General features: G+C 29.0%; 2 protein-coding genes across 2 annotated transcripts; both read right to left on the bottom strand.

Moving 5' to 3' along the window:
• Nucleotides 1-5,907: 5,907 nt before the first annotated feature.
• On the bottom strand, nt 5,908-9,183 carry LOC137805694 (uncharacterized). The gene is made up of 3 exons (XM_068605633.2): nt 8,693-9,183; nt 8,398-8,616; nt 5,908-6,237 (listed from the first exon to the last, which is right to left on the bottom strand). The coding sequence occupies exons 1-3, from the start codon at nt 8,912-8,914 to the stop codon at nt 6,166-6,168; spliced, it is 513 nt and encodes a 170-aa protein (XP_068461734.2). The 5' UTR covers nt 8,915-9,183; the 3' UTR covers nt 5,908-6,165.
• Nucleotides 9,184-9,708: 525 nt separating this feature from the next.
• Nucleotides 9,709-12,212, bottom strand: LOC150028901 (putative polyol transporter 3). The gene is made up of 2 exons (XM_090299735.1): nt 11,745-12,212; nt 9,709-11,190 (listed from the first exon to the last, which is right to left on the bottom strand). The coding sequence occupies exons 1-2, from the start codon at nt 11,842-11,844 to the stop codon at nt 9,803-9,805; spliced, it is 1,488 nt and encodes a 495-aa protein (XP_090155861.1). The 5' UTR covers nt 11,845-12,212; the 3' UTR covers nt 9,709-9,802.
• Between the last annotated feature and the right edge of the window lie 8,369 nt (nt 12,213-20,581).

Raw genomic sequence — 20,581 nt, 5'->3', positions numbered from 1 at the left:
GAATTATTATTTATTTTTGCATGTCAGAGCAGATGTAGAAAAAAAAGGCTAGTCAGGTTCACCATAAAAATTTATCGTTTGAAAGGAGAGGGGATTGCATGGAAAGTCACTTAGCAATAATGTGAGAATTATTTTTTTCAATGAAACATGCTTTATATAATATGTTGGTCCTTATTTTATTATTATTATTATTATTATTTAATTTTAATTAAATGTTTATACATGCATTATAATAGTAGTACTAAAAATATAATAAAATTAAAATTAAAATAGTAATATCATGTTAAAATTTATCGTTTCTCAAATTGAAGGTAATTTTTATTATTATTTATTAAAATAATTATTGATTATAAAATGATGTTTCTCATTAATAAAATCTTATTTTATTATTTTTATTTATTGACAATTTAGTTTTAATTTTTTTCTTAAAAGACCTTTTGAAAAAATAAAGAGTTGAGTAATGTTCTTTAGTATTATTTAAAATAAAATAATTAATACTATAATATTAACATTATATTATTAATTTTTGTAACATATGAATTGAAATTTATAAAGTTAGCAAATAAGCCCGCATTAAAATATTAATATATAAAATTTAATAATTATATACCTTATTTGTCATGAATATAATAATTTTTTATTTTCTTATAAAATTTAATAAGTAAAAAAAAATTAATATATGATAAAAGGTGTACACTCTTCTTTCTTATTCTCTTAAATTATTTGCTTTACTGAAATTCGTTTGTTTATTCAAATTTTAAAAAAAATATTTTTTAAATTTTAATCTAATTCATCCTAAAAAAATAATGCGATTTTAACTTAATTATTAGTTTTTTTTAATGGTATTCAATGATAATTTTCTTACTGGTAAATTTTGTTTAAGAATAAGATGACGTAGTAATATAGTGAATTCATATTAAATATAATTGTAACATAGATTTATATTATATAGAAATTTATTTTCAAAACTATTTTTTATACAAATGCAAAGAAAACCTACGTTTCAATGACTTTTATTTAAACTTCTATACCAGAAATGAAAAGTATTTTTCATTTAATCTATTTATTCCTAACATTTATTTACAATATATATATATATATATATATATATATATTAATAGTATAAATATTACTTACATCACAGTAAAAAAAGAGAATATAAACATTTATTTTCTCTTATTTTTGTATTTATATTAGTAAGAGTTATAAAAAGAAGTGTAACAATATATATATATATATATATAAACGAGTAATTATTTATTATTTACTTTTTTTTATTCTTGTTTGAAATATGAATAATTTGGTAGTGATTATTTATACAACTAATTTATACCATCTTTCAAAATAACTTGAAAATAAACTTTTTAAATATAAATAAAGCACATCCCTTTTAAATTGGTTCATGTGATAGTGATCTATCATCTCTACTCATATGTCACAATATATTCATCACAAAAATTGAACGTACATAACCACATAAGGTAAACTAAAAGAATAAAGTTAAATAAGAAAAATATTATTAATACAAGCATTTAATTTAATATTAATAAAATCTTAAATATTAATTATGATTTTATTAATGACTCAACCTTAAATTTATTATTATTATAATAATAATAATAATAGAGTACTATAAATATAATAAAGTATTTAAAAAACTAAATTTCAACAAAACACAAGTAGTTTTTTTTTATCAACAAAGAATAAATAAAATAAAATGAGACACTTCAGGGGTGTCTCAACCCTTATACAAAAACCCTGACACCAAATTTCCTAATACTCTGCCAACTAGGAATCCGACAGACATCACACTACAGATCAAAGATAAAAATTTAGACAAGATACAAAAACTCACCAAATACAGTTACATCACCCCACCAAATATGTCACACTCTCAATCAAGGACATACATCCAACAACTAAATACATCTAACTATTAAAACAAAGTTTTTGGCACCAGGTTAAAGTACCAAACTCAAGCGTCAAACACAGCAAAGCCAGAACGCGACATAACGTTTAAACAACTAATCCTATCTTTGTGACAGGCTGAGTTGTACACAAAACAAGTAGTTGAATAAGTCCAATTCAAACTAACATTTTATTCATGATTAAACTTCCCAAATAAATATGACAACTCTTATGCACAGTTAGTTCATTTCATATATAATAAAATATTGTGAAAAAAAACATCTTTCAACTTCTCACCATATCATACTTTCATATACCTGGAGAAATTAGTAAAATTTGGATATTTCATATAATTATTCCCATATTCAATATTAACATTATTCTCAAATTATATCAATTACCACCTAGATAACTAACATTAGCATCATTCAGGCTAGTCATATCTAAATTTCAAACCCTTAAAAAAAGTATAAAATAATCTAACCTTTAGAAGATAAAGAAAAAATTATCACAAACAATGTCCATATACAAAATTAATAACTTTTAAAACTACTTCAAAGTCATTAAGCACATAATGTAAACAAGGAACTAATGATTAAGTGATATATCATCACTTTATCGATATTATTCAGTAGGAGAGAGAGTTGAATGACTTTTTTCACGCTCAAACAATGAATTGCTATAGTAATGAGACTTGAAGTTTCAGAAATGGGAGCTTAAACTGCATAACAATCAAAGGAAAAAAGATTGATATGGTTCTTTTCTAACTTGGTTGACGAATTATCACTTGGATGACGAGCTTTTACTTAAGGGACATGTTTCGTAATTTGGTTGACACTTAAGCAAGATATGTAGAAAATTTACACACAAAAAATATCTAAAAATAAGTCAATTTAAGGTTTTATCTAGCTTTAGGTATTAATACACTCATTCATAACATAAACATGAAATCCTTGAAAAATCTTGAGAACTAACATTTTTTATTTCTATGATCACATATAATTCACTCATTCATCAAATCTAAAATAAAATAATTTCACAATTACTCCTTCACATTTCTATCTATTATAATTTTTAAAAGTACTTGAGATTTAACTAATGAAGTTTCATTAAAAGATTTCATAAATTTAACTAATATCAACCGTTCAACATGTTATCTCAAATTTTAAAAACAAAATAATTAATCAAAATAAAACACTAATTCCATTTTTCACTACTAAAGATTTCACCATCTACAAACCATTCAAGTAAAACAATTTGACTCATATAACTAAATCATTGTTTTAAACAAAGTTAGTCTCTCTTATATGAAAATATCTCTTTTTTCAAAGAATTTTTTCTTAAGAAAAAAGGGTAAGTTTAAAATGCTTATAAACCCTTTAGATTTTTTGTAAGAAGCTAAACACACATACACCACTAAACTCATACTAACAAAAATTTATCTTTTCTCAATAGATTATAGATGTGACTACTTTAGAATATCATGCAAACAAAAAAAGAAATAAGAACTTGAAATCCAAATAAAATAGAAAACCTTACAAATTAATTTTTCTTTAACTAAGTTAGACTTACTCTCAACAATCTCCTAAGTTGTGGGTCCAAAAACTGAATAAAAAAAATAATATAACAAATCTATAGAAAAGGTATATTTAAAGTACAATTGTAACAAATAATCAAAATTTATTTTATGTAAAATTTCAAAAAATAATCATGTTGAAGATATACATGTATTTTACACCTAATCACTTGCATAATCGTGTTGTAAAAAAATAAAATATTTTCTTACATTCAGTTCATGTTTTAAGTTTGTAAATGATTTTTTATTCCACTTTTAAATTCTACTATTAGAAAGAAATTGAATGATATTGAAACCACCTTATAAATAGTTTAAATAGACTAATAGGTATTAAATCTGCCCTTATGACTAACACATTTCATAGTTTTCTCTATACTATTCAATATTTTCAGTCAATTGCATGATAACATGTAGCATCAAATACCTTACTCGTGTTTTTTTTTTAAAAATATTTTGAAATTAAACGAAATATCACTTTCACCCATACTTTAAATCATAAAGTCATTTATAATTTGTGTAAAGGTAAAATCATGTAAAGGATTAAGTGTCAGATTTTTTTATTTTTTTTTTAAATTCAGAATTTAGCTAACAGAATAAAGAATAAACGGTTACATGTCAAAGCCTCACTTTTAACTCAAAAAACAATTTTAACAACTTATATAATTTTTTTCTGTAAAATTTCGTAAATTTTGTTGGGACTAAAGTATTAAAATTTATTCAAAACCTCTAAATTATGAATATTCTAAAAAAATGTTTTTCCTTGTTTTAAGGTGAATTTCTCATTGAGATTTGAGACACGAAATGAATTTTGATTTGAGCCAAGTAAAATATCATTTTAAACCTTTGATTCTATTTTTCTAAGCAGTAAACCATGTCTTCAACAAAATCTTGAGACAAATCTTTACATCAAATTGTAGCATTTCAAGTGCAGTTTCCATATTGACGAATATTATTTTAGAAACTGGTATATATAACTTATAATGTTCTTGTCAGTATAATTATAGAATCAAAATATATTGTAAATGTATAAATAAGTGTGTCTATCTAATACCTGAGATTAACTCTAGTAATTATTGCATTGTCGTTTCCTTATTCTTCAATATTTTATTCATTCATACTTCAAGATTTTTTTTCCTTAATTTTTCTAAACTCGATCGATTGCAAAAGACACTCCGACAATCAAGTAAATACTTTGTGTGAAGAGTATATAGTGAGAACTGATAAAAAACATACTTTACTACATTGTAAAATGTTTATTTATAGTATTAAGTCATTGATCATACTTTCGATCGATTGGTCAATCAACGAGATCGAGTAACATGATTCGTTCTTCACCCAACTAGTATACTTATCAACACCATGAACTTAAACCTATAAAATTAATATAAAATAAAAATTAACTTCAACTTAAACATACTCTGTATGTATTTGAAGTTTGGAAAGGTATGAATTGTGTTATCATGCTGTCGCTTATAATAAGTTGTACTATAGTATAACGTTGAGTCTGAGGTTAAACATATGAACACACTACACCTTCTTTAAAGGACTCACGTTCGTTTCTTACAAGCTTTCAACAAGCTCTATTTTCAAAAAATTACCGGAAGGTAAATTTTAGAATTTAAAATTTGAAAAATGATAGATTTGATAAAGAAGTGAAGTTTGGATTAATAAAAAACAATAAAGAGTGAAAAGAAAATTTATGGATAATGTAATTGAAATATAAATTTTGAAAATGTAAATTAAGATTTAAATAAATTTTACATTAAAATAAAAATTATTATAAAACCTTAATAATTAAAAAAAGAATATTTCGTGATAAAAGTGTTTTAAAATAAATTATCAAAATTTAATTAATTTTCTTTTCGTTTATTATTTATAATTTTATATTAATAAAATATTTATTTCATTTTATTTTATTTTAACATTTTTATTTTATTATAAATTTAATTATTATATATTTTAAAATAAAGGAATAAATATTTAGTTACATTTATTAGATGTAGTCGATTACTTGATATGGTTAATTGATTAAAGGTTAAAAAAATCAACTTTGTTCATAATAATTAAAAAAGGAAAGTCTGACAGTGATTTTTTGTTTCGTTTTTCATTTTCATAATTTCAGATCTTGTTTTTCCAACTTCCTTCACTTACAACCAAACACACTGAAAAAATGCTCAGAAATCAAATTGATTATTGATATATATATTAAATTTAAAACGATTATTTCCAAAGAAAGTATTAGAAAAAAGAATGAACTTGGAAATATTTTCTCATCTTTTTCTTTTTTGGGATCATAAGTCACAGATATGGGTCATCTAAAGTGATACTGCACGTGGTGGGCCGAGCCATTGACTTCAGATGAGTATTTGTTTTCTTTATCTTTTTAAACCGAGTATAATTTTTCAAAACAGAAACCAAACACAGCCTTAGAACTTGCTTTTGTGATGGTATTTATGAAATCAAACCAGAAATATACTTTTAATCTGATTTATCACGCTCCAATTTACTAGCCCTCACACAGTAAACATTATGAAATTGACTGCAAAATTTGAAGGAATGACAAGCTAACAAAACACATAATTTTCCGTGTTACGAATGCATGAAAAACCGGAGTATGACTCCGCCTGGGAACCACAAGATAAACTTCAGGTAACAAGACGCTTTGCTTCACATTCCAATATCTACGCACGTTCGGAGGTTGCACCTTTGCCTTCATCAAATTGCTCGAGGTTCTTATCAAGTTCCCGTGCTCTCTGAAATGGTACATAATGCAGTGAGACATGCATTCGAACTCAGAAACATCTGAATTGAAGCATTAATATATACAATTTCTGTTACGCCCCCAGCTTCTGACAAGTCAAAGAAACTGGTCAAGACAAGGGTGCTGGTTTCTTATTAGTTTTCTTTTTCAGTTGATATTGATGAACTTTTTACATTCTCTTTTCCTGCTTTCTTGATTTTTTGTTAAAGAAGTATAAATATGAATTTATATTGTTTTCAGCATTCCCTTCAAAATCAAACAAAGAGAAAACCACTAAACCATCTTACCAAGAACATTAAAACACACAAGTGAACTTATAAGCTATACCCACATTTCTAATCATATATGATAAATGATACCCATATATTGTTCATACAAACAAAATCAGACCTAAAACTCACCCCCCTTACCCTTTTATGTGGAAGAAAAATGTGAAATAATACTCTAATGTTGAATGTCCTCAACATATTCAGACAAGGAAGGACAGTTAATTCACACTAAAATATCAACGTAACGCGGGCCACCGTAAATTACAAATTACAATTGCAGTCAGCTGTCTGTTTTCTGTAAACACTTCCATCCTTGAGAGTCACCACCAGTCACGATGCTCAAACAATCTACCTCAATTGACCAGTAATAATATAAAAAAGAGGCAATTGAATCGGGTGCTATAAAGATCGTACCACTACAAGAATATTATAGGCAGACTTACTAGGAATTTTAAAGAGGTTAATTCCTCCACTCAAAACCTGTGACCTCCTAATCAATGGCACAAACTCTAACTTGTACCAAGGATCTCCTTCAACCAGTTATAATAGAAATTGACAAAAATATTGTTCAGCGTGGCCATTTAAGCAATTAGAGTCAATAACAAGAAATTCAATCTCAACAATCATCACCATACTTTCCCTTTCCCAATTTTTTACTTTATTTTTCTAAGCAGTCCGTTCTCCTGACAACACCCTTTCCACATTATCTTAATTGTATCACCCAATTCAACAATCCACATACTGTTCAATTTTGCCTCTTACTAATGTGCAGAATGTGATTCAATTCTCGCATGAGTAAGCAAGGCAAAGGGCATCGTGACAGGGCAGAAAGGGGAGGGTCTACGCATCTGTCTCCTTCAATTATTGTGGTCTCCTAGTTCCTATTTCAACAATGTTAGCTCTAGGTTTTCAAATTGATGGGAATTAAATCACCCATAACAGATATTTTTCCGTAGCAGCAAATTTTCCCAACATAGCAATATTTCAGTGATTGGAAAGTTGCCTTAATTGTGATCACCCCTGCCTTGCGGCTACTTTGAGCTGCCTAAATTGCTGTGTTGAAAGGGGTATTTAGTTTCACATTGACTAAGATATAGTTTAAATAGAGTATACAAAACTTGGACAGTCCTCACTTTATGTTAGTTTCCGTGGGGGGGAATTAAGCCCTAAGCTAAAATTCTCAGACTTCCTTAAAAGAGTAGTTCCACAAGAGGCGATTCAATTTGCATGTTTGAACAACGAAGAGGGTCAAAATTGAAATAAAGCAGAGATCAAAGAACTTTTGCAAGACAAGGAACAAAACATGTAATCAAGCCAAAAAAGATGAACACAACAAAAATTTCTTCCACTAATAGGGTGCCATGCGGCAAAACATCTAATCGAAAAAAAGTTCCTCCTCAAAGGGATTCATTTCAATTCATAAGGATGAACTATTAAAAAAAAAAATCAAGAATGCAAGTTAACTACCCTCACAGAAAACCTTAAAAGATACGTGGACAATAAATAAACAAACACCAGCCATTTTGAAGACAGCAAGAGTTTAATAAGCATCATTGTTAGTATAGAAGTTTTTACTGTCAATAAGAAATTCTGTTATTAAAATAGTTAAAATAAAAGTCAACAAAATTAAGGATACGTGAATGATGATGTAAAACATATTTACATGGTTCAACAAGGAAACAATAAATGCACAATTAGTGCTAAGGGTTCTTACCACAACTGCCTAAAAAGTTATATCTAACACAATTTTTGATCGGAAATCAAACCAATCTTCACTTCATAAGATCGCTCACTTGTTATATACTATTAAATAAATAAAAAAAGGCAATAGCACAGATAAACCCAGTTCAATTATATTAATAAGAAGGAGGGGACGTAACAACCGTAGAATGTGTAATAGGAGGCAATTGAATATCAAAGGAGCTTAGAGACATGTTAGCGATCTCGGCGATGGCAGCGTCTCTATCCTCCGCCACGTCACTGCTCAAATCCTCGTACGCAGCCTCGAAGGCCTCTTGCCAGAACCGCGGCAACCTGATCCTACGGTTATTCGTGTACACGTCCCACATGTGCCTCACCACCTTCTCTCTCTCCTCCATTTCCTGCACTCACATTTACCCAGTATTATGTCACACATGCCGTTAACCCAGATACGGAAAGGGCAAAAGGGGAACTTACGAGGACGTCGAGGTGGTCGTGGAGCGGCACGTGGAGGTCATGCGAGAACGTGTTAAGCGTGCCCGACCACCGGAGCGAGACGGTGCCGGTGAACATGGACCACAGTGCGAGGAGCAAAATGGCCGCTAGTGCCCAGAATTTGTAACTTCCTCTTCCGAATAAACCTGAATCTGAGGCTAGGGTTTCCTTTTTTGCAATTGGGAGTGTTTCTTCATCCTTCATTTCTTGGATTTGAATTAAATAGAACTGGTTGGGTATGAAATTTGGGCCTACGATTTTCTTCTATCTTCTATCTGTAAGGTGGTGGTGGCTGCTTCTGCATTCGCTTCATCGCTCGGACTCCGATTTGCCGAAAGGGGAAGTGAACTCGATCTAAACTGAGGAAGAAGAACAACACTGAATTTCAGTAACTATTACTATTTTAATTAATCAAAATAATTCTGAAATCGTGGTGTGTTTGGATAGTGGGATGCCACAATAATGTACTGTCGAATCCATTAAGATAGGTTGACCTTTGTCTTAGATGGCGCAATGGTGACCGTTGATTAGACTCAAATCACCGACATCGATACCGACACACAAACGGCATCGTTTTCGTCACACTTGTTAACCCTTTCCACTTTACAAAGTTCTTCATCATGTTGTTTTTCATGGACGCTTAACATTCAAATTAGTTTACAATAAATGTAGAATTTAAAAGGACTACTTAAATGCTAAAACTACAAAAGTAATGGGGGTGTGATAAGAATTAATTTACTCGAGTCCTCTTTCGTCTATAATAGCCTACAAAAATTTCCCCTCACTAAATACACCAATTTAATATTTAATGCTATATTTTGCGGTTGTATCAGTATAATATTTATATAATAAAACTAATAGAAAGTAGAATTTCAGAATTATAAATTAATATCAACTAATCAGCAAAAAAATAAATGACTGAAATATATGTTTTAATTATTTAGGCACTCGTTTTTTTAAGTGTTTTGTTATACTGAGTTAGAGATGATAGGAAATAATAAACAAAAAGATATAAATATAGATTGCAGCTTGTTGAGTTTTACAAGATTTGGGCCAAAATGCTACATAGTTTTGGCTTAAACACGGTGCTTTCTATCTGGGATCAGTTTTCTTGACTACATTTTGACCGCTGAATACTTTGGTAAAAAGCATTTCCATCTCTTCCAGGGGCACGCCTTTGGTTTCAGGAAGGAAAAAGTAAAAGAAGAACCAAGCAAGTATAGATACAGCAGCGAACATGAAAAAGCTTCCACCAATGGTGATTGCTTTGTAGACTGAAATAAAACTCATGGAAACCACAGCATTCATGGTTCTATTCACTGCAACTCCTATGCTCGCCCCTTGCGCCCTCAACCTCAAAGGAAATATCTCCGAGCTGTAGACCCAAGTGACAGGCCCAAGCCCAATGTTAAAGAAAGCAACATAAGCATATGTGGCCACAATGCTAAGGCTCAATGCCCACAACAGCTTCTCACTAGAATGATCAACCATGGTCAAACTAAAACCCAAAAGTGTGAGCCCACAAATCATTCCCCCAGTGCTTACTTGCAAGAGGCGCCTTCTACCAACTCTGTCAAGCAAAAACAAAGCCATCACCAAGAAAACTATCTTTGTCAGGCCAATTCCAACAGTCGCAAGTAAGAGCTTATCCTTACTTCTCACACCAGCTTTCTTAAAGATTCTGGGACTGTACAACATCACAGCTTCAATGCCAGTTGCATGCTCGAAAAAATGAATCCCTATCGCTGCAATCACCATCCAGCGAACTTCCGGTGTGGGCCTCACAAGCAACTCTTTCCAAACCCCTTCACCCTGTGACTTCTGAGGCACCTTCACATTTTCATCACTGCCACAATTCTCATCAAACCCTACCGCCACTTTTATTTCCCTCAACCGAAGTTCAGCCTCTTCTCTGCTGTTTGAAACTTTCAATAGCACCTTCTTCGCACCTTCCAAACGACCCTGCATCACTAACCACCTTGGCGACTCTGGCATTGCTAGAACAACCAGAGCCAAAGCAAGTGAAGGAAGTGCAGCAACACCAAGCATCAACCTCCATCCAAGCTTCAAGGTCAATTTCCCCAAGAAGAAGTTTGATACGTAGCCGAGTAAGATGCCAATGCCGATACAAAGCTCGGGCAAAGAGGTTAGAAAACCCCTGGATGATGCAGAGGAAATCTCTGCTGAGTAAACTGGTGCTATCATTAGAGCAAAACCCACACCCACCCCACCAACACACCTTCCAAGCATTAATATTGCATAGTTTGGGCCATACCCCATCACAACTGCACCCACCATGAAGAGGACGGAGGCTAAGAAAATTGTGTAGCGACGACCAATGTAATCAGAGGTTCTTCCTGCAGCTAAGGATCCTACCAATGCGCATAGGTTCAAGATTCCTGCAAGAACCTCTTGCTGGGTATCGCTGATTCCAATATCATCCTTGATGAATATCATTGCTCCACTCATAACACCCGTATCTGAAATCATGAAATACAGTTTAAATATACATATATTATACACCTAACTTCTCTTTTATAGTAATCATTTTCATCTTCTTCTTTTTTCTCTTTTCCTTTCCTCTATACATCTTAAATTTGGAATCTGTCTTTAACTTTTTCCTATGATATTCTAGGATTCGTGTCTGCTTTTATATAATAAAATATAATTATTTGAAAGGAGACATAACAAAACAAAAAATATTAAACACAAATTTTGGACGCAAGCTTTTTCTGTATTCTCTAATTATAATTGGTTTTTCTTTAATGAGAAACTCTAATACTATCACACACAATCTAGATAATTTACATATGCTAACGTTTAATACTGTTGCTTAAGTTTAAGGAATGCATTTTGGCAGTAAGGAAAATATTATAGGTTATAAGATATTACAACAAGAAAAGAATATATTAATTAGATATTTAAACAGTTTATACGTCTGAAAATCATTTCTCTGTCTATAACATGCTGTGCAGAGAATATAACGCAGTCAAAAAAATAATAACATGAAAAGTGAGAGAGAATGCAAAATTACCATAACCAGATATGATGGAAACCATTGAAGCAACTACAGCACAAGCAAAGGCATATTTGTTGAACGTCGTCGTCTGGTCTTCTCTGCCACCCTGCTCCATTACGATAATAATAATAATAGTAATATTATTAATTATAGCTATAATATTTTTGAATTTAAGGTCACTTTGGCTTCTTCCTAGTTACAAATTTGATGAAGAGTAAAAGGGTTCTGAAGTGATTTGAGTTGAGTCCAATTTCCTGAATTCCAAAGTTGTTTATATAGGAAACCAAGTATATGGAGAAGGGATTGATATGTTCCCAGTAACTGTGAAGTAGTCAGAGATACTTGGTGGTTGCTGTTATACTTAATATATAATATACAAAAAATTATGACCTAAAACTCCAATAAAAATGGGGAAGGGTGGAAACGTAAACAAGAGGTAAAGTTGGGTTTGAATTAGTTAAGCCATGTGGCACACGAGCCCAAACCAATGAGGATGGTTGAGGTGGAATTCCTTCATGTTGTTCGTCTATTTGTAGATGTCGTAATCAATAGCAATTCAATCTCTTCATTTTTATAGTGTAATTTAAGATTTATAATCTTTTTAAACTTTAATGAATTATTTATTAATTATTTTATTTTACTTTATTCATTTTTACATCATAATAAAGTAAAGATTAGATGAAAAATGAGAGTATAAACGAAAAAGCCTAATTATTATTTTCTCAAACTTTAAAAGTAATACTTTCATAACAAAATTAAAAATTCAACCATTGAAAATAAATATAAATTGAAGACTAATTATGATTAAAATGGATAAAGATTGATCACAAATTACAATACACAACCTGATTATTGGTAGAATCTCGTGGATATGTACTGAGAGGATTCTATTGAAAGAAATTGTATGGTTTCTGAAATTTATTCAACTATATTATGAAGTAAAATATGTATCAAGCCTTAATTAAGTCTAAGTGTGAAGTCAATAGAATTGTATGGTTGATTTGAAATGGTGCAGTTTCCTACAGCCAAATCCCTAATTCTGAAAATAAATTAGAGGATGAATTTAAATTAGTATATTTGGTAGAAAATAAATAAATAAATAATTGATTCTATCCGTATTTTATACTTTATACTTTCTCTTTTTTTTATCTCTCTCCAATGCACTGTTTTAATTTTATTTTATTTTATCTGTTTTCACCATTTATTTTATTTATCTTCTCTTGCGTCGAACATACAACAAAAGAGAATGCAGGCTAAGATTAAAATAAACGTGCATGACATGACAAGATTGTGTAACATTTATAGACAAAAATAATAAACGTGTTGTTTTTTCATTATCTGAAGACAAAGCGAAACTATAAAAGGCTTAGGCTACGAATCTTATCTTACCGTGTTCAACGTATGACTTATCCAACTACTGTAATTTTGTCGCTTTATTATTAAAATGGAAATTGTTTTTTAATAATGTAAACATATATATATATATATATATATATATATATATATATAATCATTACTATAAATGGTTGTCAATGACGATTTGGAATTTTAGCAAAATTCATATAAAATTCATCATCAATGAAAAATAAATAAAAAATTAAGCACCGCCTTGTCAAATGTTCTTGCTCATCATCACATAAATTTGAAGTCAAACTAAATTTCAAGATAATTAAGTCGTTCTCGATTAAAAGTTTATTTGTAAAATTTAAAATTGTTTTAGTTATTATGTGACATATAAAAAAGTAGGAATTTAAAAAAAAAGTTATATCAATGTGAGCGAAATAAATTATATAATCATCTTTGATAGTTACAGATTATTTTAGAAAATATTATGAGTATTATGGTAGAATATGTAACTTAATCTACAAATTAATGTGGGTCATTTTTAATTAAAAAATATAATAAAATTTTGTTGACTACAATTAATCAAAGATGAGAATTGGAACAATTTTTTCATCAATCACGAATTAATCCTGCACGAATTACAATATTCTACTAAATTTGGAACAAAATCATACCAAAATATCATAGTTTTTGTATAATGGAATTGTGCAATCTTGGCATGAATTACTTTTCACGTAATTTTAAGAGAAATTATCCATTTTAATAATAAATGTAAAAAAAAAAATACTCCAGTTTAGAAAAAAATCCTTTCGAGGTGTACCTTTACCTGCAATACTAAATATTATTCACGTGAGAGATAGTGGTGGAACTCACTCACACCATTGACCCTAGGACATATGGCAAATGACACAGTAAAACAATATTTCTTAATATAAAAAAGAAATATATATTCTCAACTTAATATAAACAATCAATGTTTAAAAACTAAACCAAATTGAAATTGAAAATAAATAGAAGTAATACAATCTGAAAAAGGAATACAAATAAAAAATAAAATCAAATTTAAAGCATGATCAGTTATGTAACTTACTTAAGAAAATAATATCTTTTTAAATGTTCTCATTTTTTTTTGACGTATTTGATAGTGCAACTTCGATTTATAATAAAAAGATAAATTATTAAATATTCTAGCACTTTACTTTTATGTTTGAGGAGAATGTTTCTTAATGATTATTTTTATTCAAAATTAACATCTCTATTCTAAACAACTGTTAGATCTAAAGGAATTGACATATAAGAAATTAAGGTTATGTTTAGTTAATTTGTTCAATTTAGTTAAAGTTTAAAATAAAAGTTGTAAAATAAAGTATAAATTATTTAACCGTTTTAACTGAAAAGTTATTTTTAAAAAATAGTTTTTTTTTTATCTTGCATTTCGATGAGAAGAATTTAAAAAGAGATTAAGGTGTGCAATTTATTTTAAAAGTTGTGTCATTTAGTTTCTTAAAAAGGGGTATTTTCTAACATTTTGTACAAAAAAAAAGTTAAGTTGGTTAGTTTTTAAAAACATCTATTCAAAATATCAAACCCAACTTCTCCTTGGCCTTTTTAGTTCATTAGTTGCAATGTTCCATTTTTTTCCCTTTCCTCTAAAGTAATCTCCCTTAAAATGAAGAAACTCTCTTTTTTCTGAAATTACAAGTTGGCCCTTTTCTTGAAAGTTTATATTTTTTTTTCTTGTTTTGGGATATTGGGTTTGGTGGGCATAGTTATCATGAAGATATATAGGTTTGAAGTGATTGGAATGCAGCAACAAAAGAATATGCTTGATGGTGAATGAGGACTAAGTGGATGAGTGGAGGGTGGAAAGCGACGACACATGCCACCTAAAAGCAAAATCTATCACATTATAGATATCGCCACTAAGTGTGGTTCCAAACGATGAAGTAAACATAATAATGAACTTTTTTTATTATAATTATTACTATAAGTTTTAAAAAACTAAATATATTTCTTATGTTAGAGTCCTAAAGCCTTGTACTTTTTTTTGTTTTAATATATATATATATATATATATATATATATATATATATTAGAGGTAAATAATTATTAGAAATATTTTAGTTGTTGGTTAAATTTAAAAATATTGAAAAACAAGATCAAAGTGTAGAACAACACATTATTTAGAAATGTATAGAAAATATAAGGAAATTAAAGAAGAGCTACATAAATAAGACAAGATAAGTGAAGATAGGGTTTATGGTAAGTGAAAACAAGACAAGCAGGAAGAGAAAAATTTGAGAAAGACTACTGAAACAATTATGCAATATTGTTATGTATAATGAATCAATTTTTTTTTAAATAAACACATAGATAAGTGATTAGCGGATGGAGACAATAACTTAAAAACATTTTTACCTCACTTTGTTTGCCATGAGGAGAGGTGATAACATCTGAGGTTTAAATGTGGATGAGAGGTGAATAGAAAATCCAAATGTAATAAAAAGTAAGGTTAAAGAATTTTTTAGGAACAATTCACATAACTATTATAGAAGGCGTACTTTGGATGGAACAAAATTAACTAAAATTAAGTATGAGAATAATGTTGAATTGATTAAACCTATTAAGTAGGAGAATATAAAACAAGTTGTGGAAAAAATGCAAGACTGAAGTGATGAAGTGACAAATGTGATGACCTGAAGGTTATAATTTAAGTTTATTAAGGAGTTTTGATCACTAATTAAAGGAGATATCATAGGAGTAATGACTAAGTTTCATTCCAAATGGTAATTTAAGGAAAGGATGTTTATTATTATTTATATATTTAATTCTAAAGGTAAATAATTCCACACTTATGAATTTAGATTAATCTCTTTCATCAATTGTATTTATAAGATTATTTTTAATGTCATAATAAATAAAATAATGTTTGTTTTTCTAGTAGTATAACAGAAGAGTTTAAGATAGAAAAGAGTTTGAGTCAATCCGATCCATTGACCCCATTGTTACGCATAATAGTAATAAAAAAGGAATTTAAACTTACGAGGGAAGCTATAGAAAAATGGTTGTATAAGGTGGGTAATGACAATTTTGAGGTTGATATACTACAATTCACAAATGACACCATATTTGTAGGAGAGACATCTATGAATAATGTGTGGATGATCAAAAGTGAGCTAGGGTATTTTGAACTCACCTCGGAGCTAAATATTTTCTTTTAAAAAAAACTGTGGTGACATTGGTGTGTAAGATCCTAGGGTTGAAATTATGTCAATTTTTTTAAATTGTAAAACAATTAATTTTTATTTCTCATATTTTGCATTCACATCTAATCCGATAAAGTATGAGATGTCAGAACCTATCATTAGAAAATGTGAGAGTAAGTTGGTACTATGGAAATGGAAAAGAAATGTCTTTAACAAGAAGGATTTGTCTCATAAATTCAGTTTCAAGAACATTACTCATTTTCTTTCTATCCTTTTATAAGATACTAAGTGAGGTTGTTACAAAGATTAAAAACATTCAATCTAGATTGTTATAGGGATGTGCTGGTGAGGAGAGGAAGATAACATGATTGAACTAGAAAGAAACATGTGATCCAAATTCACATGGAGCTTTAAAGGAAAAAGATATAATATATTTTATAGTGTTGTTGGACAAATGAAAATGGAACATACTAAACCAGAATGATTATGAGTATTACTTTCTTATCGAGGCTATAGGTGAGGGATGAAGTGATTTATAAAATAATGGAAAAAGAGGGTAGAAAATTATTATGGTGGAAGAATCTTGAGAAAGTGTGTGAAATGGAAACTCATAACAATTGCTTTTTGGAAAGGGTGGAAATAAGGGTTGGAGAGGATAATCATATCAGTTCTTGGTACCATAGGTGGAAAGGTGATATGACCTTAGCTAAAGCATACCTAAAGGTTTATCTGAACTTGGAACTTAAAGCGGTAAAAACTTAGTCAAACTAATATATGGTTGAATGATAAATGAGAATGGAATCTACAATGAAGAAGATCATGGTTTCCATGGGAAGAGGAGATCATAATTTTTTTTGGAGCAAATTGAAATTTTCAAATGTCACTAAAGGTGAAAAAGATGGTTGTACATGGAATAGTTCTTGTAATGAGGATTATATTGTAGCTTTAACATATGAACTACTACATGATCAAAAGAGGGAAACAAAGAAAGAGACTTCATGAGAGGAACTATGGAATCTAAAGCACCTAAAAAAGTGGTGACTTTTATATAAAAGGGCATCAAAAATAGAATTCCCACTAATAGTTGTAAAAGAAATGTAGTGGGGATAATGAATATGAAATGTCATCTTTGGAAGATAGAGAATAAGATCATTTTGCATGTTATGTTATCTTTCTATAAGGTGTGGAAAATGTGTTATGTTTGGATGAATAAAATAGAATGACTATCAAATAATGTAGGAGAGAACTTTTGGCAACATGGATTTCGAATGGAAGTTGGTGAGAAAAAAAAAGGTGATATATGATATGGTGTGCAATAACTTCTGCATTTTGATAAAGATAAATTATATAATTTTTTTCAAAATGAGGGTTTTAAAGAATGAGAATTGTTTGATAGGATTAGCTACATGACTTGGTCTTAATCATCAATGAGGATAAAATCTTTTAGTACTTTTTTTTCATGTGGTGTTTGAACTCTATAATGAACATTAATAATAGTGTTATCTTATATTAGATCCTAAGATGTTTTCATCTACTATAAAGGATTAGAATGTGGGGACGAGTGTAAAGTTACGTGGTGGAAGTACATGTTTGACACTAGTCCAAAATAAAAAATTGTCATGCCATTTAAGTTAGTTGGCCAAAAATCAATGAAAAGATGCACGGTAACAAATTTGTAAATGTGTAAAACTTTTCTATGTAAATCGTGAGAGGAAGAAACATTCGAAGTACATTCTATAGTGAGTAACATATTAATATTAACAATGTAAAAATCACTTTCTATGTCAATTTCTCCCACAATCGACATATAATATCTTTTTAACCTAGCATCTTCACTTTTTTTACTTTTTTTTCCTTTGTTTATGTTGTTTAGCTACCTTTAACATTTATTTAGCTTAATTAACATTCGTGTGCACTCCCCTTGTTGTCGTTACCTTCCATTTTCACCATTACACCTGCAATCCCATGACTTTATCCTGCATTGTTGTTCCTCCCTACTGTAACACTGCAAATTGGGGTACAAGCATGTGTCTTTGTTCCTCCTCATTGCACCATTGCAAGTCGTGACACAACCTAGCGCCATTATCATTCTCCTATGTTTCATAATTACTCATGTTCATATTCGTGTCGGTTGTGGTTGTTATTGGTACATACATGTAGGTATCTCCCCATAATAACTGTTTCATTCATAATATACTTATATTATACATGTTAATAACATATTAATTTGAATAAATATACATATTACTAACATATTAATTTGAATAAATATTAGAGCATTAATATTTCAATAGTTTCTGCATGAATATTCCAAATCATTTTAGAAGTTTCGGTACTCACTTACTTAATAAGTGTTTTGTTATTCAAATTCTTTAACTAGACATTTTTATTGCATTACAAGATTTGAGTTTGTTTTGAACGAGTAATTTATTTAAAAAATTATAATTTTTATATTGCTTAATTTAAGAACATCGGTAAAATGAATTTTTTATGTCACCTATTGATTTAATTTATGTAAATAACTCTCTTTTTTCATATTTTGTAAATTTGGTAAAACGTTAATGATTTTTTACATTGATTTCTACTTCAACCAACTTTTATCTCAACCAATGTAAAAAAAATACTCTTTTTATGTATATTAATGTTTTAGACAATTTTACATCACACGATGAATTGACTTAAAATAGGTATTGTTGTTGAAAAATGTAATATAATCCAAATAATCAGTGTAAAATTTACAAAGGGGAGGTAGAAGGAGAAACTATGTAGATAGAGAACTTGGGCGTGCAAAGTGATTAAGTTTGGGAAAGTGTGGAATAGGAAATAGATGAATATAATAGATATAAAATTAAAGGTGGAGTGAGGAGTAGCAACTTAATTGGAAAAGAGGTTTGACATATATTTGACAATTTAATAGAGTTGGAGAAATTATTTTGGTAATAAGGTTGAAAAATAATACTTTTATATTTCTTTAAAAATTTACATCCACTTTACAATTCACTTTAATAATAAAATAATATATATTAAAATTTTAAATTAAAAAATTAAAATTATTAAAATATTATTAATTTGAGTTAAATGAATTTTTTATTTGGTATATCACTACAAGAAAATAACCATTTAGTCACTAAATTCAGCGATCGAAAATGAGTGATCGCAATTTGCGATCCAAATAGCCATTGAATACTCTTAGTCTCAAATATGTGACCGAAATAGCGATCAAATGAATTGTTAATGATGTTAGTTAGTTTAGCAACTGAATCGACGACTGAACATGAGAGTGACAAAACCATCAGTTGCTAAAGTGGTGATTGTTTTGAATAAACTGAGAAAAATATATATGCGACCGAATTGGCGATCGAAAATGTTTATTTTTTAGTCATCGTTTTTTTTTTTCGGTTGCTAAATGTAATTGCTTATTTTTGTCACCGAATTAGCGATCGAAAATATTTATTTTTTAGCCACCGATTTTTTTTCATTCGTTAAATGTAATTACTTATTTCTGTCACCGAATCAACCACCAAATATGTTTATTTTTTAGCTAATAATTTTGTTTTAGTTGCTAAATGTAATTGTTTAATAATAATAATATATTAAAAAAGACTTTAATATCATGTTACTATTTGAACTAAAAATGTGACATAAATTATTATTTTTGAGATCTAAATTTTTTAAATGTTAGAGTAATAGGAAAATTTTGATATCATTTATTTTGCTTTGAATTAAATAAAAATTTAAAATACATTAAATCTTATTTAATAGATAATTTCTAAGTATGCTAGCCTCTTTGCCCGTTTAAAGATTATAAAAAAATACACAATTCATTTAAATTAAAACAATTTAATCCAAAAAGAATTAAAATAGCCAAAAAAATTATTTTATTTATAAAAAAAAATTAGTCAATATTATTATTGTTTTAAAAGAATTTTCTCATTTTGCTCTTCTTCAAGCTTCAGAGTTATTGTTAGCTTTTATGTACTGTAGTGGAATGGGTAAGTTTTCATAAATCACGTTAATACACAAAGCCATTTGGAGGAGGAAGAGAAAGCTGCGAGTGGTGGTCGGGGTGCACGCATTCACACAAAAAATGAGTTGATACACAAACAAAATGAGCAGATGCGCAAATAAAATGAGCAGATACAACTCATCATACAACACATTCAAATGAATAATCTCATATCAAGCTCTTCAAATCTAGTAGTGGACATCATAAAGGAGACCACATTAGAGATGACAGTTAAAAAGAAGATTAATTGTATGTTGAATTATATAATAGATTTGACTTTTTTAACTAGTTTCCAA

The sequence above is a fragment of the Phaseolus vulgaris genome, chromosome 3 (assembly GCF_051622355.1).
Source record: "Phaseolus vulgaris cultivar YP4 chromosome 3, ASM5162235v1, whole genome shotgun sequence".
In the NCBI taxonomy this organism is placed as follows: Eukaryota; Viridiplantae; Streptophyta; class Magnoliopsida; order Fabales; family Fabaceae; genus Phaseolus; species Phaseolus vulgaris.
The sequence above is the reverse complement of the archived record's forward strand: the minus strand, read 5'-3'. Positions and strand labels throughout refer to the sequence as shown.